Here is a 17,907-nt window from a genome sequence, read left to right on the forward strand (position 1 = left end):
TAATATAATATATAATCTCCATATATAATAATATGTAATCTCCATATATAATAGAATTCTCCATATATAATTCTCCCTTCTCCAATATATAGAAATATATAAATTTATAAATTTATATAAATATCAAATAGAGCAACCCCTCTCCTGACTGCTGCCTGCAAAGCTGGTGTGTGGCCACTGTTGTGTTTTTCCACCACCTCACTTCTACACTGTCAGTTTGAAACTATAATTAATGGATGGGCTTTGGAGTCAGAGATCATGGGTTCGAATCCCAGCTCTGCCACTTGTCAGCTGTGTGACTTTGGGCAAGTCACTTAACTTCTCTTTGCCTCAGTTCCCTCATCTGTAAAATGGGGATTAAGACTGTGAGCCCCACGTGGGACAACCTGATTTCCTTGTGTCTACCCCAGCGCTTAGAACAGTGCTCTGTACATAGTAAGTGCTTAACAAATACCAACATTATTATAGAGAAGCAGCGTGGCTCAGTGGAAAGAGCATGGGCTTTGGAGTCAGGGGTCATGAGTTTGAATCCCAGCTCTGCCACTTGTCAGCTGGGTGACTGTGGGCAAGTCACTTGAGAAGCAGCGTGGCGCAGTGGAAAGAGCACGGGCTTTGGAGTCAGGGCTCATGAGTTCGAATCCCAGCTCTGCCACTTGTCAGCTGTGTGACTGTGGGCAAGTCACTTAACTTCTCTGTGCCTCAGTTCCCTCATCTGTAAAATGGGGATTAAGACTGTGAGCCCCACGTGGGACAACCTGATTCCCCTGTGTTTACCCCAGTGCTTAGAACAGTGCTCTGCACATAGTAAGTGCTTAACAAGTACCAACATTATTAATTTCCAGTTGATGTCAACCAAGTTTCCCTCTATATTTGAGGAGCAGCGTGGCTCAGTGCTGCTCAGATCACGGGATTGGGAGTCAGAGGTGATGAGTTCGAATCCCAGCTCTGCCACTTGTCAGCTGTGTGACTGTGGGCAAGTCACTTCACTTCTCTCTGCCTCAGTTCCCTCATCTGTAAAATGGGGATGAAGACTGTGAGCCTCTTGTGGGACAACCTAATTACCCTGTATACCCCAGCGCTTAGAACAGTGCTCTGCACATAGTAAGCGCTTAATAAATCCCAACATTATTATTATTATTGTGGCTGGGTGTGTTCCCTTTCCGTTAATTTTGAAAGCCGGTGTTGTTGGGTGGAGGTGACATTCACTGGCAGCAAGAAATAAACCGCTTGTATGGGTTTCACTCCCCACCCCTTCCTGGCCGCCTGCCCACCACAGGTGTGGCTGTTATTCAGAGAGCTGGTACAATAACAGACTGCAGAGCTCCCTCAGCCTGCCAGTGAAGTGATGCATATCAAAGTTAAGCTGCAGCTGGTTCAGGTTCACTGGAGGAACTGCTCCTTTATAGACAGCGATCCCGCCCATCTAATGCTTTCCCAAGTCCTTTAAGCATCCCTTTCCCCTGAACTAGCCAAGAGGGGAAAAAGTCAGAATTTCCTCTTTCTTCCTCTGTGTCCCCTCATCTCCCATTGTCTCCTCCACCTCCAGTCAATCAATCAATCAATGAGCACTACTGAATGCTTATCGTGGGCAGTATTAAGCTCTTGGGGAAGTACAATATAACAGAGGTGGTAGATGCTGAAGCCACTTCAGCCATGACCTCGTCACCTCCCCGAGAGTGAACTTTAAATCCAAACTGTGCTGGGGAAGACCCCCCCCCCCAACCTCTCCCCTCCCCCTTCCCACCCTCTACTCCCTGTCCTCTGCCTGGACTTAGTTGGATGGTAAAATTTTCACTCTGCACTGACGGGTATGGGGCCGAGGATGGATCCTGTCCTCAGACTGCTGCAGGGCTGGTGGAGTTCCCATCATTTCCTTGCTCCTTCACCTCCCACCAATCAGATTCGACTGAGGGAACCATTCAGAGGAAGTGACCCACAAACATCCCATAAAATAGTGTCTTTTAACCGATGGAATACAATCAAAGTCATCTGGAAGCTATAATTTGTTGCGGTGGGCCATACTTGACCAAGGTACAAATTTCTCATATTCCCATATCAGGCTGCTCATGAAAAAAAAATACACAGGACGGTTAGCTTGCAAATCCTAATTGGACCATCCCTGAAATGACTTTACTATTTATCACAAGTCAAGTCTGGGGGGACCGGGTATGCACAGTTAGCCTAAACTTGGTATGTCAAGTTTCAGTAAGAGGGAGTCAACTACATCCTATGGTGGAAAGAACCATCTTCCCCTTCACCCCAGCGGGTGAAGAACCCAGCTTTTCAGGTTCTATCTGGGATCTGAGGACCAGTTAAGGGTCCTACTATTTGGCCTGGGAAGCGGGACAGAATGCCTCGGTCACAATGTGGCAACAGCAGTCACCATTGCTGCTGAAGCTGAGGGGAGGGAGGGGTGAAGAGGTGAGAGGGATGGAGGAGGAGGAGGATGACAAGCATCAGACATTGACCTTGCAGCTCTAATGTCTGGCTGGGGCTGGGCCAGGCTGGACTCACAGTTTCTGGTGTGGCCAGAACTACATGTTTCCAGCTGGGTCACCAACTCCTCTTCATTCCCAGCCCCTCCAAGAATCCCGGGAGACTGTGGGACCTGCTGGTGCTGTTGGTGGTTTGTTTTCATCATAAAAGGGAGGGGTTGACTCCACCCCCTCAACCCACGACCTACATACCAACGTGATTTGGTGCACAGTCGTATCAAAAGAAAATATCCTTCTCTGAAATACCTGGCCTGATGTGTATAAACAATTGGAGTCTCCAACACTGGATGCCAAGCACGTTTGTCAGAGGTGGAAGACCAAGATTCAGGTTAGTGTGACTCTTGTCCTTCTGCTGTCAGACTGATGGAGCTCAGCCCCTTCCCTCCCCAACCTTCCCGACCCCCCAAGCCCCCTGTCCTGTCTCCTGGCTGGAGGATTGTAAGTGTCCATAGCCACACAGGGGGTGGCCAATTCCCTGCTGTCTGTAATAGAACTGCTATTCTGGTAATAGAAGAAATGCTTATTGAGTATAAGAGAAGCAGCGTGGCTCAGTGGAAAGAGCACGGGCTCGGGAGTCAGAGGAAATGGATTCTTGTCAGCTGTGTGACTTTGGGCAGGTCACTTTACTTCTCTGTGCCTCAGTTACCTCATCTGTAAAATGGGGATTAAGACTGTGAGCCCACCGTGGGACAACCTGAGTATCTTGTATCCCCCCAGTGCTTAGAACAGTGCTTGGCACATAGTAAGGGCTTAACAAATACCATCATTATTATTATTATTATCTCCCTGTTGCAGTGCACTTTATTAGACACTTGGGAAGCACAGAATAACCAAGGGATACCTTCCAAATCCACTAAGAACTGAAGCTATTTGTTGATTTCCTCTTTGGGAAGCTGCTAACAGTATGCCCTATCCTCCAAAACATGGAAGGAAGAAACCCTTCCACCTGCCCACTCCCCATGTTCTCCCTGCACCTCTCATCTGGAGGGGAGACTCATTCTCCAGTTCTGGTAGCTCTGTTTGATCCCTGTTGAGATGGTTGCTGAACTGAATACCTTCCCCAGCAAAGATCCTCTGGGTGTAAACGAGGCAACACACAGCCCAGGTAACTCCGGGGACTGTGGCTTTTGTCTCCTTCTCTCCCCAAACTGGCATCCCTGTGGGCTCCTGGGATGGAAGCTGCTCACTGGAAAAACATAAGGGGTAAGCAGCATGGCCTAGTGGATAGAGCACAGGCCTGGGAGTCAGAAACACCTGGTTCTAATCCTGGCTCTGCCACTTGTCTGTGTGACCTTGGGCAAGTCACCTCACTTCTCTATGCCTCAGTTACCTCATCTGTATAATGGGGATTAAGACCATGAGCCCCATGTGGGACATGGACTGTATCCAACCTGATTAGCTTTTATCTACTCCAGCGCTTAGATCAGTGACAACACATAGTAAGCACTTAACAAATACCATAAAATAGGTGGTTGTTGAAGTCATTCATGGTGGGTTTGGAAGAGTAGACCAGGTGAAGCTCCTATTCTTGAACTGTATACAAATGATTGGGAAGCAGCATAGTGCAGTGGATAGAGCACAGGCCTGGGAGTGAGAAGGTCATGAATTCTAATCCCTGCTCTTCCTCTTTTCTGCTGGGTGGCTTTGGGCAAATCACTTCACTTCTCTGTGCCTTAGTTACCTCATCTGTAAAATGGGGATGGAGAACCTCATCCCACTCTAGTCCATTCTTCACTCCGCTGCCCAGATCGGCTTTCTACAGAAATTTTCAGGATATGTCACCCCCTTCCTCAAAAATCTCCACTGGTTGCCTATCCACCTCTGTATCAAATGAAAACTGCTCACCATTGGCTTTAAAGCACTCCATCACCTTGCCCCTTCCTACCTCACTTCACTTCTCTCCTTCTACAACCCAGACCACCTACATTACTCCTCTGGTGCCAACCTTCTCACTGTGCCTCGATCTCACCTGTCTCACCGCCAACCCCTGGCCCATGTCCTGCCTCTGGCCTGAAATACCTTCCCTCCTCAAATCCTCCAGACAATCACTCTCCCCTGCTTCAAAGCCCTATTGAAGGCACATCTCCTCCAAGAGGCCTTCCCAAACTAAACCCCTCTTTTCCTCATCTACCATTCCCTGACTTGCTGCCTTTGCTCTTTCCCCTCTCCCAGCCCCACAGCACTTATGTATATATCTATAATTTTATTTATTTGTATTTATGTCTGTCTCCCCCCCACTCTAGACTGTGAACTCGTTGTGGGCAGGGATTGTCTCTCTTTATTGTTGTATCGTACTTTCCCAAGCACTTAGCACAGTGCTCTGCACACAGTAAACATTTAATAAATATGATTGAATGATTGAATGAATGAATGATGCAGGGCAGGGACCGTGTTCAACCCAGTTTGCTTGTATCCACTCTAACGCTTAATACAGTGCCCGGCACATAGTAAGTACTTAATAAGTACCACAATTATTATCATTATTATTATCATTACTACCTAAAAGGAATAAACCTAAGAGGACACAAAAATGATGGCAGAATTGTTCACCTAACCAGCCAGAGGTTAAGGGCTGACATAAGTCTGAAGAAACCCAAGGTGATATAGCATTTTGCCCCAGCGAAAACATACCTGTAGAAAAAATTTTATTTGGGAAACACAGAGTTAAGCACTGTCAAAAATTCTATTGTCAAGGCAATACACTGACTAATGATGCAATGATAGACAAGAAACTACAAAGCCAAATCAAGAATCAATCAATCATATTTATTGGTGCCAACCTACTCACAGTGTCTCGATCTCATCTATCCCTCGCCATCCTCTCGCCCACGTCATGTCTCTGGCCTGGAACGTCCTCCATCTTCATAGCCGTCAGATAATTACTCTCCCACTTGCAAAGCCTTAGTGAAATCACATCTCCTCCAAGAGGCCTTGTCTAACTAAGCCCTCCTTTCCTCTTCTCCCACTCCCTTCTGCATCACCCTGACTTGCTCCCTTTATGCATCCCTCCTTCCACCCCCACAGCACCTATGTAAATATCTGTAATTTTTTCTCATATTAATGTCTGTCTCCCCCTCCAGACTGTAAGCTCCTTGTGGGAAGGGAATTTATCTATTATATTGTTTTATATTACTCTCCCTAGCACTTAGTACAGTGTTCTCTGAGTCCATAGCACCGGTGGGCAGCTCTATGGGAAGTGCACAGCTATTTCTGTCACCCACCGGATGTGTCTGGTTCCTGCTTCTCCCCCACGCCCACAGATGAGTGGTGGTGAAGCACTAAAGACCCCAGAGGTTCTCCCCAGGGCCTGGACGACAGTGGAACGGCCGCCTCATCGCTGCTCTGGGGCATGGCCAGGCCTGGGGTGACCCTGACCCAAGGTTTCCAACCCGAGGAGAGGCCTGAGTGGCTGGGCAGTGACCTCCTTCCTCACTGTGGGGAAGGGAAGGACCAGGGGAAGTGGGGGGAGTAGAACACAATCGCAGTGAGCCGTCAGCATTTCCCTCAGGGTGAGAAGGGGCTTCCTGTTGCTCTAAGCCTCTCACATGTGATGAGGAAACTTGGATATAAAGAGGGCTGACCTCCCTACCGGCTCCTATTTCTGCCACTGGACTTAGTCTCTCAGTCAGTCCTACCATCACCTGGGTGTCATCTACACCCCACCACCCCCATTCCCACCCCACCCCGGATCTGGGAACCGTCTGCCCACAGATGCTCTGGATACAGCTCTGACCCTTGTAATGATGTGTCACCAGTTACCACACCATCCATCGCACCCATCTCAGCAGACATCCCTATATATTAGGACCCTGTCATAGCCACCACTCACTCGCATAAAATGCCTCCGACAAATCCCTAAGAGTCCTCATCCGGTGCAGGCCTTCCTGCCCTTTCCCTGACACTGTTGTCTCCTAATTCTGTAGGGATGACCAGGTGTCCGGTCCTCAAGGTTATACAAAGTTCAAACTGCTCCAACCCTTCCCTCTTGTAGCTTGCTGTTCCAAATTGTTGCTGAGGCTTTTGTAAATGGGCCAGAACAGCAGCAGTCCATAGGTGGAAAAGCTTGGGACAGGCTGACTAGCTAAGGCTGTGATCATTTCTCTCCCTGTAGATCAGTTTAAACCCCATGCCCTACTGCCTAAACAATGTGGGAGCTTCTTCTTCCTTCTCCAGTGTCAGGAGGGACTCCTGTCGGCTCTGGTATCTCCTTCTCTTGCTGGTGCAGCTGGGCTCAGGTAAGTCCTGCCTTTTCTTTCTCCCGGCTGTGGTGCTGGTCATATCAGGGTGGAAGGGCAGACATTCAAAAGCAGCACAACCATCCTGCCCCATACGAGATGGTCACCGACTGGAGCCCCAACAGAAACAGGCACCTTTGGCCAAAGGAACACCTTCATGGGAGGAGAGTAATAATAATAAAAATGATGGTATTTATTAAGCGCTTACTATGTGCCAAGCACTGTTCTAAACGCTGGGGTAGATACAAGGTAATGAGGTTCTCCCACATGGGGCTCACAGATGAGGTAACTGAGGCACCAGAGAAGTTAAGTGACTTGCCCAAAGTCACACAGCTGACAAGTGGCAGAGCTGGAATTAGAACCCACGACTGACTCCCAAGCCCGTGCTCTTTCCACTAAGCCACGCTGCTTCTCAGTGAGGCACCTTGGATCCATTCAGAATAGCTAGTGAACTCAGCCAGGTAGCCTAGCACTAAGCAAATCAAAAGAGCCAGCTTGCCAGTCAGTAGCATTTTTGAATGGAACATTATAGTTCATCTCAGGTTATGATCAAATCCAAACAAAAATCCAGAAAACTCCATTGTTCTTGAATCATAGGGTGAGGGGGCGGGGGGGCATGCAGGTTTGGGTACAAATGGGAGAATCGATTTGTCTCCTCCCTCCTCTCCCTCTCAGCCACAGGGCAGAGCTGTACCAATGACATTTTCTCAGTATCCCCAGCACTCTGTGGGTCTTGACTGAAAAATCTGGCCAGAAGGAACTGGATTCTAATCTGGATCCACCACTTCACTGCTGTGTGACCTTAAGCAAGTCACTTCATTTTTCTAGTCCTCGGTTCCCTCATCTGTAAATGGGGATTAAGACTGTGAGCCTCATGTGGGACATGGATTGTGTCCAACCTGATTATCATGTATCTACTCCAGGGCTTAGTACAATGCCTGCTACATAGTAAGCACTTAACAAATACCATTAAAAAAAGTAAAAAGGCACAGAGTCTGAAGTTAATGAGGAGAGGCAAAAGGAAGCTCTTCTCCCCTCAAGGCCGAGGAGACTGTTTAGCTTCTGCCGGGCACCTGCATCACCCCCTATCCTCAGCTCCTTTCTTGACCAAAGCCACAGGGCAGTTTTCTGTGGAATGCCCAAATCAGCCCATCCTGGTCGCGATTGGAGAAGATGCCGAGGTCCAGTGCTCGCTCTACCCAAAGACGAACGCTGAGCACATGGGAATCAGGTGGCTCCGATCTGACAACTCCGGCCTACTGTGCCTTTATGAGGAGGGGACGGATCAGGAGGCTGAGCAGATGCCAGAGTTCCGGGGAGAACAATTGTGGTGAGAGACGCCATCACCGAAGGGAGAGTGGCTCTGAGGATACACCAAGTGAGGGCCTCTGACACGGGGAATTACACGTGTCAATTCTGGTCGGACAAATATTCTGTGGAAGCGATGTATGAGCTGCATGCAATCGGTAAGTCACTTGTTACCTTCTATCAATTCATCAGTCAAAAAACTCTTACAGGGACTGTGACAGGTGGCTAGGGTTGGTGATACAGAATAGACAAAGCCCTTGCCCACAACGTTTCCTGTTGAAGTCCATTCCCCTTAGACTCTGAGCCCCGTGTGGCACAGAGACTGTGCTTATCCTGATTATCTTGTATCCAACCCAGTGTTTAGAACAGTGCTCAGTACTTAGTGAGCACTTAACAAATACAGAGCATAGGAAGGCATTGAATAGGGGATTAGGAACAGGGAGACGTCTCCATTCATTAGGGATGGGGAGATTGAAGACAATGAAGAAGGAGATGGGGGAGTCCTGACCTAGCCACCCGTCCTTGGATTATTTTTTTGTATGGTATCTGTTAGGAGTTTACTATGTGCCAGGCACTGTTCTAAGCCCTGGGGTAGATACAAGCTAATCAGGTTGGACATAGTCTATGGTGCTCAGTCTTAATCCCCATTTTCCAGATGAGGTAACTGAGTCACCGAGAAGTTAAATGACTTGCCCAAAGTCACACAGCTGCCAGGTGGCAGAGCCGGGATTAGAATCCGTGACCTAGAGACTTTAGATTACAAGAACAAAAATCCAGACTCCCAAATGGGATTAGTAAAGAGGAACTGCCCTGATTCTCTTTTTCTGGTTCCATCTTACAGTCTGAGCTCTGGAAAAACCAGCAGTTCCTCCCCATTTCTTCTGGAGCCCAGGGACAATCCCACAATCTCTGCCTCAAGGGACCTCAATCTTCCCCAGAGGCGTCTAGTTTCTGTAAGAGTAGGGCCCAGACCTATTGAGCTCGCTAAACGTCGGGGAGAACTTTGTGGTTTGGATTCCAGCAGTTCAATCAATCGTATTGAGTGCTCACTGTGAGCAGAGCACTGTTCTAAGCACTTGGCAGAGTACAATATAACAGCGAAGCAGTGTGCCCCAATCAATAGAGCAAGAGCCTAGGAGTCAGAAGGACCTCGGTACTAATACCAGATCCACCACTTGTCTGCTGCGTGACCTTGGACAAGTCACTAAACTTCTCTATGACTCAGTTACCTCATCTGGAAAATGGGGGTTAAGACTGGGAGCCCTATGTGGGACAGGGACTGTCTCCAACCTGCTTATCTCCTATCTACCCCAGTGCTTAGTACAGTGGCTGGAACATCTTAAGTGTTTAACAGATGCCATTAAAAAAAAGTGGAGTTGAAAGAACCTTCCCAGTTTATGGAAAGTTTTCAATTTAGCAAGGGAGACAGGCTTTAATAGAAATAAGAAAACAAATTGAGATATTTACATAAATTCAACCCACACATTCAATCTATCACTAAATCCTGTCCATTCGACCTTTACAATGTCACTAAAATCGCTCTTTCCTCTTCACTCAAACTGCAACCACAGTAATCCAAGTGTTTATCCTATCCCTCCTTGATTACTGTATCAGCCTCCTTGTTGAACTCCCTGACTCCTGTCTCCCCCCAGTCCAGTCCAGCCCAGTTCATACTTCACTCTGCTGCCCGGATCATTTTTCTACAAAAATATTCAGTCCACATTTCCCCACTCTTCGAAAACTTCCAGTAGTTGACCATTCACCTCTGCATTCATTCAGTCATTCATTCAGTCTTATTTATTGAGCGCTTACTGTGTGCAGAGTGTACTAAGAGTGTATTAAGGGCTGAGGAAAGTACAATACAGCAATAAAGAGAGACAATCCCTGCCCACAACAAGCTCACAGTCTAGATGTGGGGAGATGGACATCAGTACAATTAAACAGACATCAATATAAATAAGTAAAATGACAGCTATATACATTACCGCTGTGGGGTGGGGAGGGGTCAAAGAGCAAAGGGAGCAAGTCAGGGTGCCGAGGAAGGGAATGGGAGATGAGGAAAAGTGGGGCTTAGTCGGGGAAGGCCTCTTGGAGGAGATGTGCCTTCAGTAAGGCTTTGAAAGAGGGGGAGGGTAATTGTCTGGCGGATTGCAGAAACTCCTTACCGTCGGCTTTAAAACACTCAATCACCTTGCCCCCTCCTACCTCACCTCGCTACTCTCCTACTACACTCTAACCCACACACTTCGCTCCTCTAATGCCAATCTTTTCACTGTATCTCAATCTCGTCTATCTCACCCCCAACCTCTGGCGCACATCCTGCCTCTGGTCTGGCACACCCTTCCTCTTCATAGTCAACAAATAATCACCCTCCCCACCTTCAAAGCCTTACTGAAGGCACATCTCCAAGAGGCCTTTCCTGACAAAGCCTTCATTTCCTCTCCTCCCACTGCCTTCTGTGTTGCCCTGACTTGCTCCCTTTATTTACCTCCCGCTTCAACCCCACTGCACTTGTGCACAAATCCGTAATTTATTTATTTATATTAATGTCAGTTTCCCCCTCTAGACTGTCAGCTCGTTTGGGTCGGGGAGCGTGTCCACCAACTCTGTCATATTGTTCTCTCCCAAGTGCTCAATACAGTGTTCTGCACACAGTAAGACCTCAATAAATACAATTGATTGGTTGCAGAACACTGTTCTAAGTGTTTGGGAGAGTACAGTAGAGTTTGTTCATGTTTTGAGAAGGGCAGACAATTTAGAGCACTCCTTCTCAGGATCATCCCCCCTCTTTCCCTGAGCAGTCATTTAGAAGGGAAAGAATTCCCAGAGAAAAGTTATTTTAGCATGTTGTTGGGCTTTGAGATGACAATTTGGAAGCCCTTCTGAGTTTTCTTGGAAGGTTTGGTTCATTTATATAGGTTTAAACTTCACTGAAACCATTCATGGCTACTCACAGAGACCTAAGATGGCTATTATCTGTCTTCTTTATCTAAATCTTAGGGGGCACTGCTTCTGCTAGCCTGCTCAATCCATCATTCAATCAGTCAGTGTCACAGTGGCAAGAATTAATCATTTACTGTGCACAGAGAACTGTAGTAAGTAGTAAGAGAGTATAATACAGCAGAGTGGTAGCATGACCCCTGACAGCAAGGAGTTTCCAGTCTAGAAGGGGAGAAAGATATTAAAATAAAATGTGCTATGGGGCTAAGTGTGGGGTGACTTTCAAGAGCTTAAGTTTACAAATCCAAGTACCAGGGCAACACAAAAGGGAGAAGGAGTAGGGGAAATGAGGGATTAATCGGGGAAGGCCTCTTGGAGGAGGGGTGATTTTAATAAGGCTTTGAAGGTGGGGGGGGGGACGTTTCAGGTCAGAGGGAGGATAAGGACAAAGGGTTGCCAGTAGGATAGACAAGATTGAGGTACAGTGAGTTGATGTTAGAGGAGAAAAGTGTGAGGTCTGTGTTGTAGTAGGAAATCAGAGAGGTATCATAGCAGGAGGAAAAGTGATTGAGTGCTTCAAAGCCAACGGTAAGGAGTTTCTTTTTGATGCGGAGATGAATAGGCAATCACTGGAGATTTTTGAAGAGTAGGGGAAAATGGACTTAATGGCTTTTTAGAAAAATGAACTGGGCAGCAGAGTGATATATGGACTGCAGTGGGGAGAGAGAGGAGGTACGGAGGTCAGTGAAGAGTCTGATGCACTAGTCAAGGCAGGATATGATAATACTTGGACCAGAGTGGTAGCAATTTGGATGGAGAGAAAGGGATAGATTCTAGAGACGTAGTGAAAGTAGAACAGGAGGATTTGGTGATTGATTAAATTTATGAGTTGAATGAGAGAAAAGAGTCGAGGATAATGCCAAGGTTATGGACTTGTGAGATAGGGAGACTAGTGGTGTTGTCTACAAGGCAGGGGAAATCTTGTGGGGTTAGTAGAGGGTTTGAGTGGAAAGATGAGGCATTCTGTTTTGGACATGTTTAGTTAGAGGTGTCCATGGGACATCCAAGTAGAGATAACCTGAAAGCAGGAGGAAATACTAGACGGCAGAGAAGGCGAGAGGTCAAGGCTGGAGGTGTAGATTTGGGAATCATCCGCATAGAGATAGTATTTGAATAATAACGATGGTATTTGTTAAGTGCTGACTATGTGCCAAGCACTGTTCTAAGCACTCAGGTAGATACAAGGTAATCAGGTTGTCCCACATGGGGCTCACAGTCTTAATCCTCATTTTACAGATGAGATAACTGAGGCACAGAGAAGTTAAGTGACTTGCCCAGAGTCACACAGCTGATAAGTGGCGGAGCCAGGATCAGAACCCACAATCTTTGACTCCCAAGCCCGAGCTCTTTCCTCTAAGCCATGCTGTTTCTCTACCGTAAGAGTGAATGAGTTCTCTGAGGGAGTGGGTGTAGTTGGGGAAGGGGTGTAGAAGGAGACCCAGACCTGAGTCTTGAGGGACTCCCATAGTTAGATGGTGAGAGGCAGAAGAGGAGCCCACAGAAGAGATTGGAGTAGAATCAGGAGAGGAGAGTGTCACTGAAGCCGAGATTAGATGATGTTTCCAGAAGCAGGGGGTTGTCCACAGTGTCAAAGGCTGCTGAGAGGTCAAGAAGGATTAGGATGAAGTAGAGGCCATTGGATTTGGCAAAAAGGAGATCGTTAGGGACATTTGAACGGGCAGTTTCACAGAGTGAAAGAGGTGGAAGCTAGATTGGGAGGGGTCTAAGAGACAAGGAGAGGCAGTGAGTGTGGACAACTCACTCGAGTTTGGAAAGGAATGGTAGGAAGGAGATGGAGTGATAACTAGAGGGAGTCGTGGGGTCCAAAGACGGGGGTTTTTTTAGGATAGAAGATACGTAAGCATGCTCCCAGTTTTATTTTTCCTAGTTTTAGTTTTAGCCTGCTTCCAGTTGCCAGAGGAATGGATACCTTTCCCTCTTCAGAGATTTGTAGCTGGTCCCCACATTGTGACTGGTTTCCTTGACTAAGTCTCTCTTCGTACCAAATAATTCATTAGAATTCTATGGCTCGCCACGTGTATTTGGCCGAGGCTTATAAAGCTGCTATCCTTGTTTTCAATTATGACTCTTTTCCTTTATTCTAATCAATCAATCAATGGTATTTATCGAGTGCTTAGAGTGTGCAATGCACGTGGATGAGGACAACAGAGTCGGTAGATATGTTCCCTGCCCACAACGAGCTTCAATCGATCAATCGTAGGCATATCCCCAACCAGGTATACTAGGTGATTGGGGCTCCGTTCCTCTTGGAAGTAGTAGATTTGACAATGGAGACAAGCAGGAAAACATAAAAGCAACTTGAATATGTCCAAACAGCCGCAATGTAGCTTAGTTTAAAAGGGAGGAGACTATGGAGGATGTGTGGGAGAGGGGGAGGATGGGTGGAGGGTCACTGTGTGTAAGAACTGAACCAGATCTAAGCTGTTCGATTTTACATCCTTTGCATCCCTAGGTGTAGGATCATCACCCACTATCCACGTTGAAGGGCTCGAGACGGCGGAGATAAGGCTGCTGTGCAGGTCAGCGGGATGGTTCCCAGAGCCCCGAGTTCAGTGGAGAGATTCCACTGGGAAGACTTTGTCCATGGTGTCCGATCCAATAATTTCTCGGGATGCCGATGACCTTTATCGAATGGAAGTCGGTTTTACGCTCAGAAAAGAGAACAGTGGGGTGATCACTTGCTCTATTTTGAACCCCCTGCTGAAGCAGGAGAAGGAATCAAGTGTCAATGCATCAGGTAAAGGAAGGACGCTTGTGCCCTGTCATGAGGCAAACAGTCAACCTCATCTGTGCTTGTTCTCTGAGTATAGCTTTCCCTGGAGAGTGAATCGGTGAATGGGATTTGCGGAGTCCCGGTTTGGTGTTTTCCCTACTGGAGTCTCAGATGCCCAGAACCAATCAGTCCTCCTGGCCTCTCTAGAACAACAACAATAATGATAACAATAATAATAATATAACAATATGTATAACAATATATGATAATAATAAAAGTATCGTTATTATCTCTCTAGACTGTAAGTTCGTTGTGGGCAGGGAATATGTCTTCTAACTCTGTTGAATCATACTCTCCCAAGTGCTTAGCACAGTACTCAATGCATATTAAGTGCTCAATAAATACTTTGATTAATAATAATGCTGCTATTTGTTATTAACAGTAATAGTATTTATTCAGTGCTTAGTGTGTTTAAAGAGCTGTACTAAGCACTGGGAAAGAATATACAGGTAGAAATTAGACACAAGTCCCTGATCCTTGGGTTCACAATCTAAAAAGAACTTACTAAGTGCAAAGCCCTGTATTCAGCACTGGGCAGAAGCAAGATGAGGAGGTCAGACACCATCCCTGTCCCACATTCTAAGTAGGAAGAAAAATCGATATTTAATCCCCCTTTCACAGATTGAGGAGAAGCAGCGTGGCTCAGTGGAAAGAGCACGGGCTTGGGAGTCAGAGGTCATGAGTTCAAATCCCGGCTCTGCCGCTTGTCAGCTGTGTGACTGTGGGCAAGTCACTTAACTTCTCGGTGCCTCAGTTCCCTCATCTGTAAAATGGGGATTAAGACTGTGAGCCCCACGTGGGACAACCTGATTCCCCTGTGTCTACCCCAGCGCTTAGAACAGTGCTCGGCACATAGTAAGCGCTTAACAAATACCAACATCATCATCAACAATTAAGTGACTTGCCCAAGGTCACCTAGCAGGGATCTGGCAAAGCTAGGATTAGAACCCAGGTCCTCCGAATCCCTTTCCACTAGGCCCCACTGCTTCTCCATGAGGGTTAGGACCAGAGAGCTCCAGAGCTGATTCAGGTCTGGGTGCCGGGATCCAACCATTCCAAGATTTACCGGTGATGCCCTGTGCCGTCTTGGAATAACCCAGCTTCTGCTAATGCAGGTTTCTGAGTGGGTGAGCCCAATTCTTCCCTCCTATGGAAGGTTTAATCTTCCTGGTGGGAACAGATGTGGGTGTGGAGTTCTAAACAGCCATGCTCTGTGTAAGTAGTGGACCCTGCCCTGTGGGAAAAAGCCCGGTTCTGTCCGCGGCGTGGCAGACTGACCTGATCTGCTTTGGTTAGAGAAGATCGGAGGGAGGATGAGAATGGGCTGAGTAGGGGTGGGACAGAGTGCTCAGGAGACTGTATTACTGGGCTGCAGTCCCTGATACCTGTGCCCTGGCCTGATATCCAGTCGGACACCTGGATTAGTCATTTTCCTCTGGAATGGTGCAGCTGTGCCCTAAAGTTCTGGTTCTAGGTCAGAACTCTAATGACTCGAATGGATCCACCCCTGCGGGCCGGGGATCCGGGGTTTGGGGTCAGCTTCGTCCTGGGGAAACTGGGTCAGTTCTGAGCGCCCCCCCCAAGGGGAGGTTTCTGAGCTGCAGCTCATTGGTTGCTGGGAGACCTGGGATACTCCTGCAACTCAAATGGTGGAGAGTGTTGCCCCTGTGGTGACCTGCTCATTCCCTTCCATCCTGGGGGAGAGCCTGGACGGATGGACCGGAGTGGGTGAGGGAGGCTCAGCTATTTCCTGAACAGAAGAGAAAACTTAACACACAATGAACCTCTGGATGTTTGCGTTTCAGATTACTTTTTCTCCCAGGACAATTCCTGTCTGCGAGGTCTGGCTGTGAGTGGAGCCCTAAATGTAATATTTCTTCTCAGTATCGCTGCATGCCTCTGGACCATGTACAGGAGAAGAGGTAAAACAAGGAAGGGGAGAACATGGGGAACAGGGGAGTCCCTGACCCCTGGAGAGAGATGGACAGGTGAAGGATGGGGACTTTGAATGTGTCAGGCAATCAATCAATCGATGGTATTTATTGAGGGCTTACTTTCATTCAGTTACATTTACTGAGGGCTTACTTTCATTCAATTACATTTACTGAGTGCATACTGTGTGCAAAGCACTGTATTAAGTACTTGGGAGAGTACAATATAACAAAACAGACACATTCCCTGCCCACAGTGAGCTCACAGTCAAGAGGGGGAGACAGATATTAATGTACCTAAATAAATAAGAGATATAATCAGATATATACATATGTGCTGTGGGAATGGGAGAGAGGATGAATGAAGGGAGCAAGTCAGGGTGATGCAGAAAGGGGTGGTAGAAGAGCAGAGAAGGGCTTAGGGAAGGCTTCTTGGAGGAGATGTGCCTTTAGTAAGTCTTCAAAGTGAGGGAGAGTGTGCGCAGAATCCTGTTCTAAACACTTGGGAGAGTACACTACAGCAGAGTTGGTAGATAGGTTTCCTGCCCCCAAGGAGCTCACAGTCTACAGGGGAAGACACTCATTAAAATGAATTTCAATTAGGGGAAATAGCAGAGTTTAGGGATATGGGCATAAGTGCTGGGGGGGCTGGGGGTGGGGTCAGAATCAGACTGTAAGCTCCTTGTGGGCAGGGAGCATGTCCACCAACTCTGTTATGTGGTACTCTTCCAACCACTTAGTACAGTGCTTTGATCGATTGATTAATCGATTGAATGATTACAGGGTAGAGATCTAAATGCATAGATGGCACAGAAGGCAGGGCAAATAGGGGAAATTAGGTGTTAGTTGGGGAAGGCCTCTTGGAGGAAAGGTGATTTTAAAGGGAAAGCCGAGGAGAGCGGTAGTCTGTTGAATATGAAGGAGGAGGAGTTTCAGATCAGAGGGAGGACACGGGCAAGGGGTTGGCGGTGAGACAGACGAGATCGAGGTACAGTGAGTAAACTGGCGCTAGAGGAGCAAAGTGTGCAGGCTGGGCTGTAGTAGGAAATAGGTGAGGTAAAGTAGGAGGGGGCAAGCTGACTGAATGTATTAAAGCCCATGGTAAGGAGTTTCTGTTTGATATCAAGGTGTTTGGACAACCTCTGGAGGTTCTTGAGGAGTGGGGTGGTGTGTACTAACCTTCTCTTTCTCTTCTTTTGAAGGCCTTTTCAACCAGTGGAACTAATGGCCATCATCTACCACCCCCAAGGCCCTACCTACAACTTTCTGAACCATTTTGATCCCTTTGAAACATTCCTTCTCTCTTTTCCCGCCCCTGCACTGATCCTCAGCAACTTCAATATTCATGTGGATGTTCCCAACGACCTTCCTGCTTCCCGCTTCCTCTCCCCTCTCAACTCCTCCAACCACCAGCTCCACCTCTACTCACCAACTCTCCAGTTTGAACAACCACTTGATCTCATCATCTCTAGTCACTGTACAGTCTCTAACCTCATCAACTCTAAAAATCCCAACCTCCTCAGACCACACCTTCTTCATCTGCCTTCTCTCTCTGCACAAATCTAACCTGTCCCTCCACAGAGTCACCTGTGCCCAGAAACCCTACTTCCAGCCCAGTTCTCGGGACAGTGACTGGTCCGGACCCTCCTCCATGAACCCTTGGACCTCTGCATCTTTGAGGACAGAGAAGAGAGCTGCCGACCATCAACAGATCCACGGACGGTCAGCTAAAACGCCCTAAAATCGATCATGACCAAAACATTCGTAAAGAGATTTTGATGTCTGTGAATATAGTCGGCAGCCTCAACGGTGTGGCGGCAGGAGGAATCAGGTTTGCTCTATGCCACATCCCAACTGCTGTGTCTCTTGGGGTTCATCCTGTCTTCTCTGCACAGAATCCTGCTTCCTGAATTGTCAGGATCCACAGTGGAAAGCCACACAGTTTCCCAGAATGACAAGGAGCCCAGCTCTCCCTGGCCAATAGATTAGCTTCAGATCCATCCTGGAACTTGAACCATGGAGGGCCAGCCCCTCCCTGGCTAGGAAAAGAGAAGGTGACAGGCCTTCTCTGCCTTCTTTTTTTTTTTTTTGTATTTGTTAAATGCTTACTATGTGCCAGGTACTGTATTAGGCAGTGGGGTAGA

The 17,907-nt window shown here is 47.4% G+C and overlaps 1 protein-coding gene across 5 annotated transcripts; it reads left to right on the forward strand.

The window, feature by feature from the left end:
* Positions 1-2,497: 2,497 nt before the first annotated feature.
* Positions 2,498-17,907, forward strand: LOC114807955 (butyrophilin-like protein 1). Of its 5 annotated transcripts, none has more exons than XM_039910906.1 (5): positions 2,498-2,823; positions 6,607-6,730; positions 13,512-13,796; positions 15,638-15,754; positions 16,966-17,907. In XM_039910906.1, exons 2-5 carry the CDS (start codon positions 6,622-6,624, stop codon positions 16,986-16,988), a joined length of 534 nt encoding a protein of 177 aa, XP_039766840.1. In that variant the 5' UTR covers positions 2,498-2,823; positions 6,607-6,621; the 3' UTR covers positions 16,989-17,907. The 5 variants fall into 5 exon arrangements, with proteins under 5 accessions (XP_039766840.1, XP_028910736.1, XP_028910738.1 ...); XM_029054903.2 differs by having other exon boundaries at positions 13,512-13,578; XM_029054905.2 differs by lacking the exon at positions 16,966-17,907 and having other exon boundaries at positions 15,638-15,907.

This window comes from Ornithorhynchus anatinus, chromosome X5 (genome assembly GCF_004115215.2).
Source record: "Ornithorhynchus anatinus isolate Pmale09 chromosome X5, mOrnAna1.pri.v4, whole genome shotgun sequence".
In the NCBI taxonomy this organism is placed as follows: domain Eukaryota; kingdom Metazoa; phylum Chordata; class Mammalia; order Monotremata; family Ornithorhynchidae; genus Ornithorhynchus; species Ornithorhynchus anatinus.

Coding starts and splice junctions, on each gene's coding strand:
- LOC114807955 (XM_029054903.2), top strand. CDS start 6,622: ATGCCCTACTGCCTAAACAATGTGGGAGCTTCTTCTTCCTTCTCCAGT. Junction 6,731..13,511: donor GCTGGTGCAGCTGGGCTCAG/GTAAGTCCTGCC, acceptor TTGCATCCCTAG/GTGTAGGATCATCACCCACT. Junction 15,755..16,965: donor GACCATGTACAGGAGAAGAG/GTAAAACAAGGA, acceptor CTTCTTTTGAAG/GCCTTTTCAACCAGTGGAAC.